General features: G+C 36.4%; 1 protein-coding gene across 1 annotated transcript; it reads left to right on the forward strand.

Moving 5' to 3' along the window:
• Positions 1-1,868: 1,868 nt before the first annotated feature.
• Positions 1,869-3,890, forward strand: LOC111060884 (piggyBac transposable element-derived protein 4-like). The gene has a single exon (XM_022348570.2). It carries the CDS (start codon positions 1,869-1,871, stop codon positions 3,888-3,890), a length of 2,022 nt encoding a protein of 673 aa, XP_022204262.2.
• Positions 3,891-13,354: the final 9,464 nt, after the last annotated feature.

Genomic DNA, 13,354 nt, shown 5'->3' on the forward strand with positions numbered 1-13,354 from the left:
CTTCGGATGGAGGGCCAAGTCTTAACTTATTTTACACAGACTATAACTTGTTGGCGTCAGTTATACGTGTAGGCCTAAGCAAAACAATATTTTGTTTCAATAAGTCAATGGAAGAAGAAAAATGAAAACCGGTGTTTCTTGCTCTGTCTGCTGCTGCCCTGTTGACATTCACTTGATAGAGAGAAATCCTTTGAATAAAGTGGATAGTCAATAGAATCTATTCTTTTAGTTTATTCTACAGTTCCACCCTCTATCTTCCTTTCTTTGTTCTCTCTCCGTCTCTCCACCAACACAATTAACCAATGCTTGCTACTTACGCACTTTTCTTCTTGCAATATTAGAGCAGCATCTGTTGGGTTCTGATGTTTGAAACAGTTCATTTCTGAGTTGAAGAAGTGTTAAGTGAGAATGAATGTATCATTTTCTACTGGCAAGTTTGAATCCTTCTCCTCCTGACCATGCAAACATGCGAACACAATAAATTAGAAGAGAGAGAGAGAAAGTGTGACTACTCTATCCTTTACGCTACTACCAACCCTCGACCATAGAGTGGGTGGGAGGAACAGCTCTTGCGATCAAGTCGATAGTCCTGCTGTTAAATTCTTTCGCAGGTAGAAAGTTATTGTCTGCTCAAATCGGTGTATGAGATTGGGAGTTAACGGTACTTCTCCTTTCATTGGAATCCAAGTTTGCTAGTTAATACTTCTCAATGGAATAGAGAAACATAACAGACACCTAGATTTTGGACACCAAACTGCAGTAGAGCTTGGCCACTTCAAAATAGCAGCGTTGCTGAATTGTGTAAACTTTTTCTAATACAGGGTCATTCACGTTTCTAACATAATCATAGAAAAATATATAAATTTTAAAACGTTCTATGACATATATTTGATCGAACGCAGTGAGGTATATGTTTTAACTCAGATTTTTTTTGTCTGTATGTATGTTACGCATTTACGGCCAAACGCGTTGATAGAATTCAATGAGATTTGGCAGGAATATTCCTTTTTTATCTGCGCGTCGGTGTATACACAAGGTTTTTTTGAAATTTTGCATTTTAAGTATATAATATGGAAAGAAAGAAAAGGAATTCACAGAACTACTAGTATAATAATGCTCTATACAGGAGACCATATAGGACATAGGCATAATGCAATGACACGTGCAATGCATTTTAGAGGTTGTGATAGCTTTTTTTGAAAGATGTTTATCGCTAAAAATATGGTGAGAAATCTCGCCAAAAGCCAAGATTCACCAAATGGTTTATCAATTTTATGTGAGGTATTTTAGGTCTGTTCACAGTAATGTCGATTGAAACTTTCCCCGATGCTAAGACATCGGTTGGATAGAAGCATGTACGGAAAAAGTGAATAGAGCTGCAGTGTGTCTTGTGTGATGCTATTTCGAGATATAGCTAAATGGGCTTCGACAAACGACTGTGCAACGACCAACCATTTATGTCAGTGATTTTAAACTATGTCTCTCATAGCTATGTTTGATTTTATGTAACGACTCTGCAACCGGGCATTAACCCTTAGTTACTATCCAACGTCTGTCAGACGTCGGAATATTTTCGATCCGTGTTTTCCTCCCCTTCCTATCCTACCAAAACCGGTTCCCGCCCAGTACCTTTCAGTCAGCCACCAACCTTGGCATTGAACGGATCTTGTGTGCGTGCATGTACTATTTCGCTATTTATAGGTTAAAAACGTCTCTCAGACGTCACGATAGTGTGTATGTTATTTCTACAGTTACAATGGGGTGTCTGCTGGACGTTTGGTAGTAATAGACGTTAGTTTTTATCAAAATAATGTCTCTCAGATGTTTTTTTAGTAATAGTGGAAGTTTTTGTTTGTTTTATATACAAAATGGCCGGCCATCAATGTGCACCTTCTTTAGAAGAACCTACCACTTCACGGCAGTTACAAACACGTGTAAACATTAATGACAGACATTTCGAACAGTCCGTTGAGCATATGCTAAGCGAAATTATCGGCGATGATAACAGTTTATCAGATGTTGGCAGTGACGACACGGATGACGATCCTAATTACGAACTGAGTGACCACCTCTCAGATAGTGAGCAGGAAATGGATTTGAATCATGAACAACTTCCTTACGACAATCCACAAATTGAGGACGATCATGTCGACCAGCTGATGGACCAAGAGGACCAACCGATAGACCACGTGGCCGATGCAATCGAGGAGGAAGGAATGAATACTATTCCGTTGAACGAAGATGAATCCAGACACATAGATGAAATCATTTCAAGTGTAATTAATGGAGCTGGTCAACTGCGACAATACCTTCATTATTACGGTAAAGCAACCAAGAACAAACCAGCTTTCAAATGGAGGAAAAAACAGCCTCCTACCAACGTTAGGACAAGGAATCACAATATCATTATGAAGGTTCCCACCCTAAAAGATAGAGCCAAAGCTTTGGGTGATGCACCAACTCCGTTACAGATTTTTGAACTGCTGATGACTCAAGACATGTTTCAAGAAATCTTGCACTGGACTAACCTAAAAATAAGCCAAGCTCGCGAAAAATACAAGAGGAAAAATTTGTCATTTATTCAAGATATGGATATTGTTGAGTTGAGAGCTCTTGTTGGCTTATTGATCTACTCTTCTGTATTCAAAGCAAACAACGAGTCTGTGCTGTCATTTTACGCTACGGATGGAACAGGTCGTGAAGTATTCAGATGTACATTCTCTAAAGAGAGATTTCTTTTTTTGATTAGTGCGTTGAGGTTCGACAACCCAGCCGATAGGCAAGATAGAGCTAAAGACGACCCAGCCGCTGCCATCTCAAAAATCCTTCAGCGTTTCATTGACAACTCTCAACAATGTTATTCTATTGGAGAAACGGCTTGTGTGGATGAAATGCTAATTGCCTTTCGTGGTAGATGTCGCTTCCGTATGTACATGCCGAACAAGCCGGCGAAGTACGGCATAAAAATTATGGCGATGACGGATGCCCGCACTCAATTCCTGTATAATGCTTATATCTACAGTGGAAAAGATTGTTATGGCAACGGACTATCTGCTTCGGAGAAAAAGCTCAGCAAACCAACACAGTCGGTCCTGAGACTGGTGAAACCTATTGAAGGATCACGCAGAAACGTTACTGGTGACAACTGGTTTTCATCCATCGAACTTGCAAACGAATTGAAGAAGAGAGATTTGACCTACGTAGGGACGATGAAGAAAAATAAGATTGAAATTCCAGAGGAGTTCAAGCCGAATACTGATCGGGTCGTGTCTTCATCTATTTACGGATTCACTGATGACCTCACCCTTATGTCATATGTACCCAAGCAAAAGAAAGCTGTTATTATGATTTCTTCCATGCATCATGGCCAACATGATGACCCTGACACTGGAAAACCGGAGATGATCGAATTCTATAATCATACAAAGGGAGGAGTTGACGGCCTGGATTTCAAATGTGCTAATTATTCGTCAAGCAGAAGAACGAAGAGATGGCCAATGGCCGTATTCTATACAATTGTAGACGTGGCATCAGGTGTGAATTCATTTGTCCTGTACCAATCTTTCAAAGACTCTTCCAAAAAAACCACTAGAATGGAGTTCATAAAAGACTTGGCAGCATCCTTGGTCCAGCCTCACATGCGCCGGAGACTCAACAAAGGACGATTAGACAAGGACCTGAAATTCTCAATCAGAAGAATTCTTGGACTTCGTGATGAACTAGAACCTGGACAGCATCCCGACGTGCTGGAAAGGAAAAAGACTTGTTCCTTCTGTCCCCCTAAGAAGAAGCGGCAGACAAGATTCCCTTGCATAAAGTGTGGTGTCCCCATATGTTTAGAATGTACGAAAAAAGTGTGTGTGCGATGTATCGCAAGCGATGATAAGTAAAGTTTGGAATACCTTAAACCGTAAGTTGTTCTGAAACATGTTTAGTTAGGTTTTGCAATAGTGTAAGTTTTTTCCATCCTGATCTTTTGAGTACTGATTTATAATCTTACTTTGTAAGATTTATAATCTTTAAATTTGTACGTTTTTATTATTTTGATTTTATAATAGTATAGGTTTCTATCCTTTCTGAATTTATCATGCAATTATACACTCTTACAAACAAACTAAATTTCGTGTGTTGTGATTGCCCGTTTCAAATTCCCAAAAATATTTTTTACGACTGATATATTTTGAAAGCCTTAAAGAGTTACATATACGTCCATTTGTTCAAATGTCAAATACTAACAATGATTTAAAGGTTCAAAGATTACAATTCAATGCACTAAAAATAGAAAAAAATGAAATATCAAACAAAAGTGAATGACGTCTGTCAGACGTCACCATAGTATATGGGTAAGGTTTTACTTACTATGTATGTTGCATGTTATTTATGTGTTTTCAAAGTGGAAAATAAGGGTAAATAAAAAACTATTCTAAAAACAGACTACAAACTAATTAAAGTTAAACTAATGTAAAAAAAGAATCTTGTAAGATTTGGTCATCTGTAACAACATTTCTAACCAAAAACTTAAAAAGAAAAAAATCGAGTAAAAAAGTGTAACGGTTTTTTTAAACAAAAAAATGTTTAACAATGCGTTAGTTAGAAGGCTTTTTAGTATTTTAATATTATCATAAGAGGAGTAAAGAGCCGATTGAGATAATACCCAGAATTGTCGAACAATATTTATAGGTCAAAACAAAAGTTGAAAAAATTGACGTCTAACAGACGTCAGATACAAATAGTGTAACTTCTTACGACGATAGTAACTAAGGGTTAAGAAAAGAAAAAAAACATCAAAATCAAATTTCATATTCTCGTAACAGTTGTTCTATATAAAGTTTTCTAACTATTACCTTCCTTGCCCTATTACAATAGGTAAGGAAAGTATTGCTTTCCAAGAAAAAGGTAGCTGAATTTATAAATTTCTATACGTTTCAAGGTCCCCTGAGTACAAAAAAGTTATTTTTGGATATTAGTCTGTATGTGTGTAAAACTTGTGAAGTTGTGCTCCTTGGAGGGCTTATCTCTTATGATAGAGTCCCACGTTGTGAAGCTATTATGTGAAGTTGTGAATTGTAAATCCTTCACAGTTGATACGGTGTTTCTGATACTTATAAGAGCCGTCTCTAAATTCCCTCTTTTGCGAATAAATTCACAAAAAATTAAGGCCTTCCGGCTCGCAAAATTACTGGGTTCAAACCTCAGCTCTAGCTCAGTGGTAGAAACATGAATATTCCAAATATAAGTAATCACCATAAGGTTCAAGGACCAGGGATTGATAATTCTTACCACTGCTTCTATGAAATTCTTGAAGAATACCAATGAGGAAAGTAAAAGAATATTTGATGACTGATTATCAGTAACCATGTACCACTAGAGAATAATCAGGACCAACTATAGTTGTTTCTAGTTGATTCTTAAAACGCTCGTCGTGAATACAAGTATTCACCAATATATCCTTTCAAAATTCCTTAGAACTTACAACGCCAGTTCTTGAAGCTCTCTGGATCCTTATATGATATAACTGGAACCTTATTAATATAATTTCTTAATATACTTGTTCTGGTAGATGAGAGGAATATCATCAAAGGATGATAAATATTGAGTGCTCTGAATAGGATTAATATTACTTGATTCAATAATTTTAAGTGCTGCTAAATATTTGTTGGTATTAAAACAGCTCAAACTATATATCACGAGATGAACTAGGATAAAATAAATTTCTACGATTTGTATGCTGACATAAAACACAAAATATATTCCCACAAAAAAGATGTGCATAAGATATTCGATAAATCTATAATTCACTTAAATAATCTATTCCTAAAATCTGAATAATTATCACAGGCTTTGCCAATATTCACAATAGTGAGTTTCAAATTCATAAATATATTATATTTAATGCTGATATTTAGACTTCCAGTCAATACAAAATTCTGCCAATAAAAACCTGTTCGGCCTATAAGTTTGATATGGTATACTTTGTTCAATAAACAAAATTAATATTTAATAAACTAATATTCAAACATGAGATCTCAGGGCTTTTAATATGAGTTCGGGCTGTGCATGGAAGTAAGCTTCCTACATATAATAAATAAATTTATAAAAGGTTCTTATGAACTATGTGATATTGTTCAACATGTGGTGACTTTTTATTTTAATTTAAATTAATTGGAATAGCGCTTTTTTGTTAATTAATTACCCCCACTGGACGTAGAAAAAACGAGCTCGTTGGACTTATCACTCACTGAACGGAAGTTCTAGATGTTCTCGTGGATTGAATTAATTATTTCCAATAATTAATTGGATAGGCTCCTTTTCGTCACTGCTGGGCTAACGCGTGATCCAGATTTTTATAAGTTTCTTTCGAATTAAAGCTATTTTTATGGGAATCTTTACAATTACGAACTCCTTGACAGCACTGAGTTCACAAATAATTAACATTCAACACAATACATTACATTTAAAAAAGGGTTTGGCTTAATAGTTCATTAAAAATTTTTAAAAGGAATAAGAAAAAACCCTAAACTCCATGTGCATCCTCTCCGGTCAGGATCTTAAGCCAGAAGAAGGAGGTTTTCAGAAAAATTTGCCTCTTCCTAGAATAATTCTGTAAGCTACTCTCTGATTGGCCTTCAATTTAATAGACTCAATACAATTGGTTGCCTTGGGAATCAGGGCTTCCTCGGCTTTATAATAGAAAAAATTAAATAAAAGAAGTTTTTATACAAATATATGGAGTGTTTATCTTAAATTGAATTCATAAATAAATCGTAACATACGATTTTAATAGATAATACATTTAGTTTTTATATGAGTTTTGTATACTCTTGATTTATCATGCTTTTTTGGATTATAATAAATATTTATACAGAAATAATAGTTGTTTGTAAGTCTACACATCAACTTCCTTTAGTATACATAATATATCCTTTATGAGTGAATTTTATATGATTCAACCGGTCATATGGGTTGATCGAATAATCAGCTGATTCGTTCAGTATTGATTCTGATAATTATCGATTTATCCAAGATCGACTAATTCTTTTCAAAATGCAAACAAGTAACTCTAACCTCAATGTTCATGCATTTTATTTTTTTTTATAATCCGCCAATAATAAGTATGCCGCTTTATAATTTTTTGATCTTACCAATGGGTTCTCATAATTATTAAATCACAATAATACATGTTTTCTTATCGTTGTTGATAATGCTATTACTCCTAATCGCTAATAATACTTGATTTGAGTTGATTTACTCTTTGGGTAGGTCTAACCTTCTTTCCAATTTTATAGTTCTATTACATTTCATTGGCTCATTTAAAAATATTTGGTGGTTTTAAATTACCACGTGACACAAAACGCCCTCTGATTTCTGATTTAAAACGACAATTCGAGAATATAATATAAATTTTATGATCCAGTTGGTTTTGGATCAGAAATCATACATGTTACAAAGTCTGTTAATAACTCTACTGAGAATCCTACCTCCTAACAATTCAACAACATATACAACAATAAATAAATTCAATTCAAATACATACGCCTTACATCGGCCAATCTCCTTCTACACACAATACACAATATAAACTTTTTTTTTTTCTAATCCACGCTCCGCCCTCAGGTCAGAAGCACATTTGAACGTTGGTGCAAAATCATTGCCAACCTAACAAACTGGTAATTCTCTGACTTGCAGAATATAATATTTTTCTCCCTCAACATAGAACAGTGACTTGTACATTTTCATTTCATTCTCTTGCAGAATTTGGGCTTTGCTTTCATATAATGGATATTTTTAAGGATAATCTTTGGTAGGTTTTATCAACAAGAACTTCTTATTCATCTAATACATTGAGACTTTGGATTAATGCTTTTGGTGGTAACTATGCGGTTTGATCATTTGGCGGATAATTTTAGTGATTTTCTTAATTAGTTTATACATAAATAATAATAATATGATATTTTTATAACATCTCTACATACAATTCACATTTATATGACACTTGAATTTTTCTTGGGGGTGTCAACTTAGATGATTTAATAGGCATTGACTACTCTGGTTTTTGTAGTGGACAGCTGGTTTCCATTGGTTTCGGTTCATCACTTGTCGCCATTTTGATGTCTCTTCTGGCTAAACAACGGTAAGTTGGCTTTTAACATTAGAAGTTATTTATTCTCTTGTTTCACTAATAAGAAAGGTGTTAAAGATGGTTTCTAAATTTTTTATTTCTTTATTTTCAGGTGTTGTTATTCGAAGTGGATACTCGTCTGCTAATTAAGTTTATTGTTGGCGTTCGTCTGGTACGTATATCTTGTCAGGTAGGCCAATGACGTTTAATCAAAATATTATTGTTTATATCCTTATCGCTTATTGTCTCGATAATACGGCTTGAGATTAGAAATATTTTCCCACCAAGTTAAATTTGGTTTGCTTTCTTCATACAACTGAACTGTATTACGTTCAGTTACGGCTGCAATTTTGTATGGTCCAGTATAAATATGGAAGAATTTTCTGGTAGTTTTTTCCAATGCATTGGATAATCTATGGCTTTTTAAAAGTATTTCATCTCCGACACTGTATTTAAATTGCTTGGATTTATTATCATGATAATGCTTTCGTGAGGTCGCTGACCTTTCTAATCTCTGTTGTACAATGTGACAGATGTCTAGGTTAGGATGAGTTAAAGCATTCGACGGTGGGAAATCTATTAACTTTTCAATAAACATTTTATTTCTTTCTCCGAAAATAACCTCTACTGGTGTATATCCTGTGTTTTCATTGATGCAATTGTTGAAACATTCTTCCAGGAACGGTAGATATCTAACCCAACTTTGATGTTTTTCAGCGCAGTACGCCCTCATGAATCGTGAGATTTCTGCCATGCGGCGCTCCACGGGGTTCGAACTAGGAGAATATGTGGAAGTTCGAGATATTTTTATATCAGCCAGGTCAAGTATTCTTTTCCACTGTTTACTACAAAAATATGAGGCATTATCTGATAGAATGCGCTTAGGTTTTCCTACTTGCGGAGTCCACTTATTCACTATGCAATTTGCTAGGACTTCTCCTGTTAGCTTACCGATGGGAAAGAACATGGTGTATTTAGAGAATGTGCATGTCAATACGAATATATATTTTTTTCCATGTTGTGCTAGGGGTAGAGGACCATAAATGTCTGCTGATACTAATTCCAGTGGGGCGGTCGGCAATATAGGTATCATTGCTCCTCTGACTTGATATTTTGAATGTTTTGTTTTCTGACATAAGTCGCATGCTCTTAACACTTTGACTACCTTTTTATGCATACCTTTCAGATAACAGGCTTCTTTTAGTGTACATATCGTTTTTCTTACTCCAAAGTGGCCAATTCTCTCATGTGTTTCCTTAATCACTTCTTCCGCTATTTCCTTAGGTATTATGATTCTCCAATTATAACCTTGTGGTGTGGTGCGGTGAAATAGGAATCCACGGTATCGTGTGTACTGTCGCAGGTAGTGGGGCGTTTCAGACGGTCCTTCCTCCAGTATTTCTAAAATTTGGGATAGCTTGGGGTCTTCTTTTTGCGCATTCTGAATCCTTCTGGGTGTTAGTGTATTCTTGTAGATTTTAGGTTTGATATTTTCGGGATATGGTATGCTTTCGTCCATTTCCATTGTGTAGCATTTCAGGTTTGTGTCATTACAGTATGTAGCATCTAATTCTCGGGATAGGAAATCGGCTGTTTGATTTTGCTTTCCTGGTAAGTGGGTGAGATCGAGATCAAATTCTTGAAGAGCGAGAAACCATCTTGACAGTCTGTTGTGGTTCAATTTAGCTGTCTTAAAAAATGTAAGAGCTTTATGGTCGGTATTGATATAAATTTTATTTCCCAACAGCAGCGTGCGGTATTTTTTACAGACTTCTACTATACTTAATAACTCCTTTTCTGTAATCGAATAGCGTCTTTGTGCTGGATTTAGGGTTTTACTGAAAAAAGCTAGTACTCCTTTGTCTCCTTCGGCACTTTTCTGAAATATTTCTGCTCCTATGGCGTAATCTGAGGCGTCTACGTTTATGTAATATGGCTGGCTCATATCGGGATGACTTAATACAACTATTTCAAGGAAAGCTTCTTTTAATTCTCGAAATATCTTCTCTTCTGCTTCTGTCCACTTCCATGCTTTGTTGGTAGATAGTACGTGACTTAATTGGGCAGTGTAGTGTGACATACGGCTGTTGAAACGTCTATAGAATTGAAGAAATCCAATGAATTTCTGTAGTTGCTTTCGGTTGGTTGGTGAAGGGAATTTTCTGATGGCTTCTAATTTACTGTTATCTTGGGAGATGCCGTCCGGGGTGATGATATGTCCCAAATATTTGACTTGTTGTGCAAAAAATTCGCATTTTGATAATTTCAATTTGAGTCCACATCTGATGAGGCGACGAAATATTATATCTAGGTGTTGACAATGGTCCTGAATATCTGTTGAAGAAATAATTCCATCATCCACGTAGAGTGTACAGAAATCCGTGACATCTTCTCCTACGGCTTGACGAAGGCAACGAATAAATATGGCCATGGCGTTCCTCAGTCCAAAAGCTAGACGAGTGAAGCGGTAATTCCTTCTGTTGAATAAGAATGATAGATAATCTCTTGATTCTGCTGCTATCTGGATCTGCCAATAACCGGCGTTTAGGTCAACTGTAGAGTATATATTCTTCCCACTAAAGGTTTGAAGCACCTGTTCTATCTGGTCTGGGCTCTCACGGTCATCCTCCAAAATGCTGTTAAGCGCTCACGCGTCCAGACATAATCTCATGGTACCGTCTTTCTTAGCAACACAAACAATTGGTAAGCTATATTGAGAGCTTGATGGTTCAATAATCCCCAATTCTAACATTCTGTCTATCTCTGCTATAGCTGCCGGGCGATATGTAAACGGTATTGGATAAGATTTTCGGTAATAGGCTTCATGAGGTTTGACTTTGAGTCGGCATTCAAAATCTTTAGCTAGTCCTGGCTGTTCTGAGAAGACTTCTCTATTTTCAATGAAAACCTTCGCGACACTGTTTTTTGTATCTAAATCCCATTCGTCATAACAGCTTATCCTATCCAATAATTTTTCAAACATTTCTTCAGAGGAAATCTCTTTATCAATCACGCTGTCATTTGTTGTCGTTAAACTTAATACTTCAAAATGCTCCATGGTTTCTTCCATTTCATGAATACCCCAAGTCCTAGGAACGCCTTCCATGTGGTATGCAAATTGTACTATCCGATTTTCTCCAGGATGTCTTTTTAAACTGAGAGGTGTAATAATTTCGGTGGTGGTGGTGTCAGGGCTTGCATGAAATTTTAGTGTACGGAAATTCAGACAAGTTCGGAAATACTGTAGGAAATCAGCACCTATTATCATTGATGGTCCTTTGACTGGCAACACTAGGAAAGTATATTCAAATATAACTCCTTCTATTTCCACTTCTAAGAGACATTGAGTGGTTACTCTTATTCTTCTGCCAGGATTAATACCGGAAATGTATACATTAGTGAGTGGTAGCATAGCTATTGCATGTTTATCTTTGATGTTCAAAAACATATCCTCTTGTAATAAACAGCATTGTGAACCACTGTCAATCAGCGCTTGTAGTCTTGTCTCATATAACTTGCATTCGATATAAGTTTGTAGCTGGCTGTCTGATGTCACATCGGTGTCGTCGGGGTTTTCTAAGAGTGTTTCACGCTGATCGTCCCGGAAAGTGGTGTCTATGTGGAGAGGTTGGGCATGTTCCTCTAATTTGGTAGATGAATAATTATCCTTTGTTTTGGGGGTATCATATAGTCATGTAGTTTTAGAAGCGCTTATTTCTTGATTTGGTGGTGGGTTATTTGCATGTTGATTTTGTGTTGTCTTTGTTGTACGTGCTATTGTGTAAGATGTATTTGTCCTGTTATGATTTTGATGTGTTTCACCTTGATTCTTGTGTCCTCCATCTCGTTTGTAATTATTCCCATTTAAGCGATCTCTGCCATCATAATATGCTCCTCTATCTTGTTGTTTACTATTGTAATATTGGGATCTATTTCTAGGACTATTTTCCAACGGTTGACCTCTGCTAGTATTTTCAGGGTATTTTTGATATCGAGTGTTTGCTCCGGCATTTGACATTTGATTCTCACCATTATAATTTTTTCTGAAGCTGTTGCTATTATGATGAGGAGAATGATTGGAATCTCCTGTACGGTCGTTTACCTGACTGGATTCAGAAGTAACAGATTGGATACAGTGTAAATGTTCCATTAATTCTTTGCAACTGGAAATCGAAGATACTGCTAGTGTCATGCGAACATTGTAAGGAAGCTTTTTTGTTAATATATTTGCTTTTGATGTATCTGCCAAAGATTCGTCTAGTTGCGAATTCTTGCACATCATCTTAGCTACAAATTCAGTATATGACTGTCTGCCTCTATTATCATATGTGCACGATATGATCTCTGATAGTGCGTCCATCTGCTTACGTTTACTCCAATACTGCTGCAGGAACTGGGAGATGAAGTCCTCCAGGCTATTGATATCTCGCATCCGGCTCTGGAAAAACATCAGCGGCTCGCCGAGCAATAGACTGGACAGTTGGAAGCGCCATACTAACCAAGAGGTGGGTATCAATTCCTGAATAGCTTTTATTTGGTCTATGAATGGTCGGGGTTGCATATGACGGTAGGAATTATCAAATTTTCCCAGACTTTGGAAAAGTTGAGTGCCGTTTACCACCTCGGTCGGTGTATAATGCATCCGACTGACTGGGATACTTTCCATACGGGTCTCTATTCTGGAGACTCGTTCTTCATTTGCGATCCAGTTATCGTTCATAATTTTCTTATTCGCATTCATTTCATTATACAATCCAGTTAGCTTCAATTGTTGTCCGCCTATAGCATTCTCTAACATGCCGTACCTTTCTCGTGATTTTGCCCCCTCTTCCGTTAAATTCGCTATACCTGTCTGCATGTTACTTTGCTCCTTGACTAGTTTCGCTATTTTATTATTGTTTTCCTCCACCTTGGACTCTATCTCATCTTTATTTTCTAATACCTTTTCCATGACAGTTCCCATGATAGTGGTGCCTAGCGCCTTACCCAATACATCCACCTGTTTTTCTACTTCCCTGGGCACCCCGTCCAACCGCTCGTTCAATCGGCATGTGACATCATCTATATGGGTTTCCAATTTTTTGATGACGGTAGATTGCATATCTATTTTAATATCTATCATACTCTTCACTTCCTCTTTGAAATTAGAAAATTTTTCATCCATGGTTTTAATACCCTCTTGTACAGTCTTGGTAATATTTTCATTGACAATTTTGTTCTCTTTTTGGAGGATTT

Source organism: Nilaparvata lugens, chromosome 13 (assembly GCF_014356525.2).
Source record: "Nilaparvata lugens isolate BPH chromosome 13, ASM1435652v1, whole genome shotgun sequence".
Classification (NCBI taxonomy): Eukaryota; Metazoa; Arthropoda; class Insecta; order Hemiptera; family Delphacidae; genus Nilaparvata; species Nilaparvata lugens.

Coding starts and splice junctions, on each gene's coding strand:
- LOC111060884 (XM_022348570.2), top strand. CDS start 1,869: ATGGCCGGCCATCAATGTGCACCTTCTTTAGAAGAACCTACCACTTCA.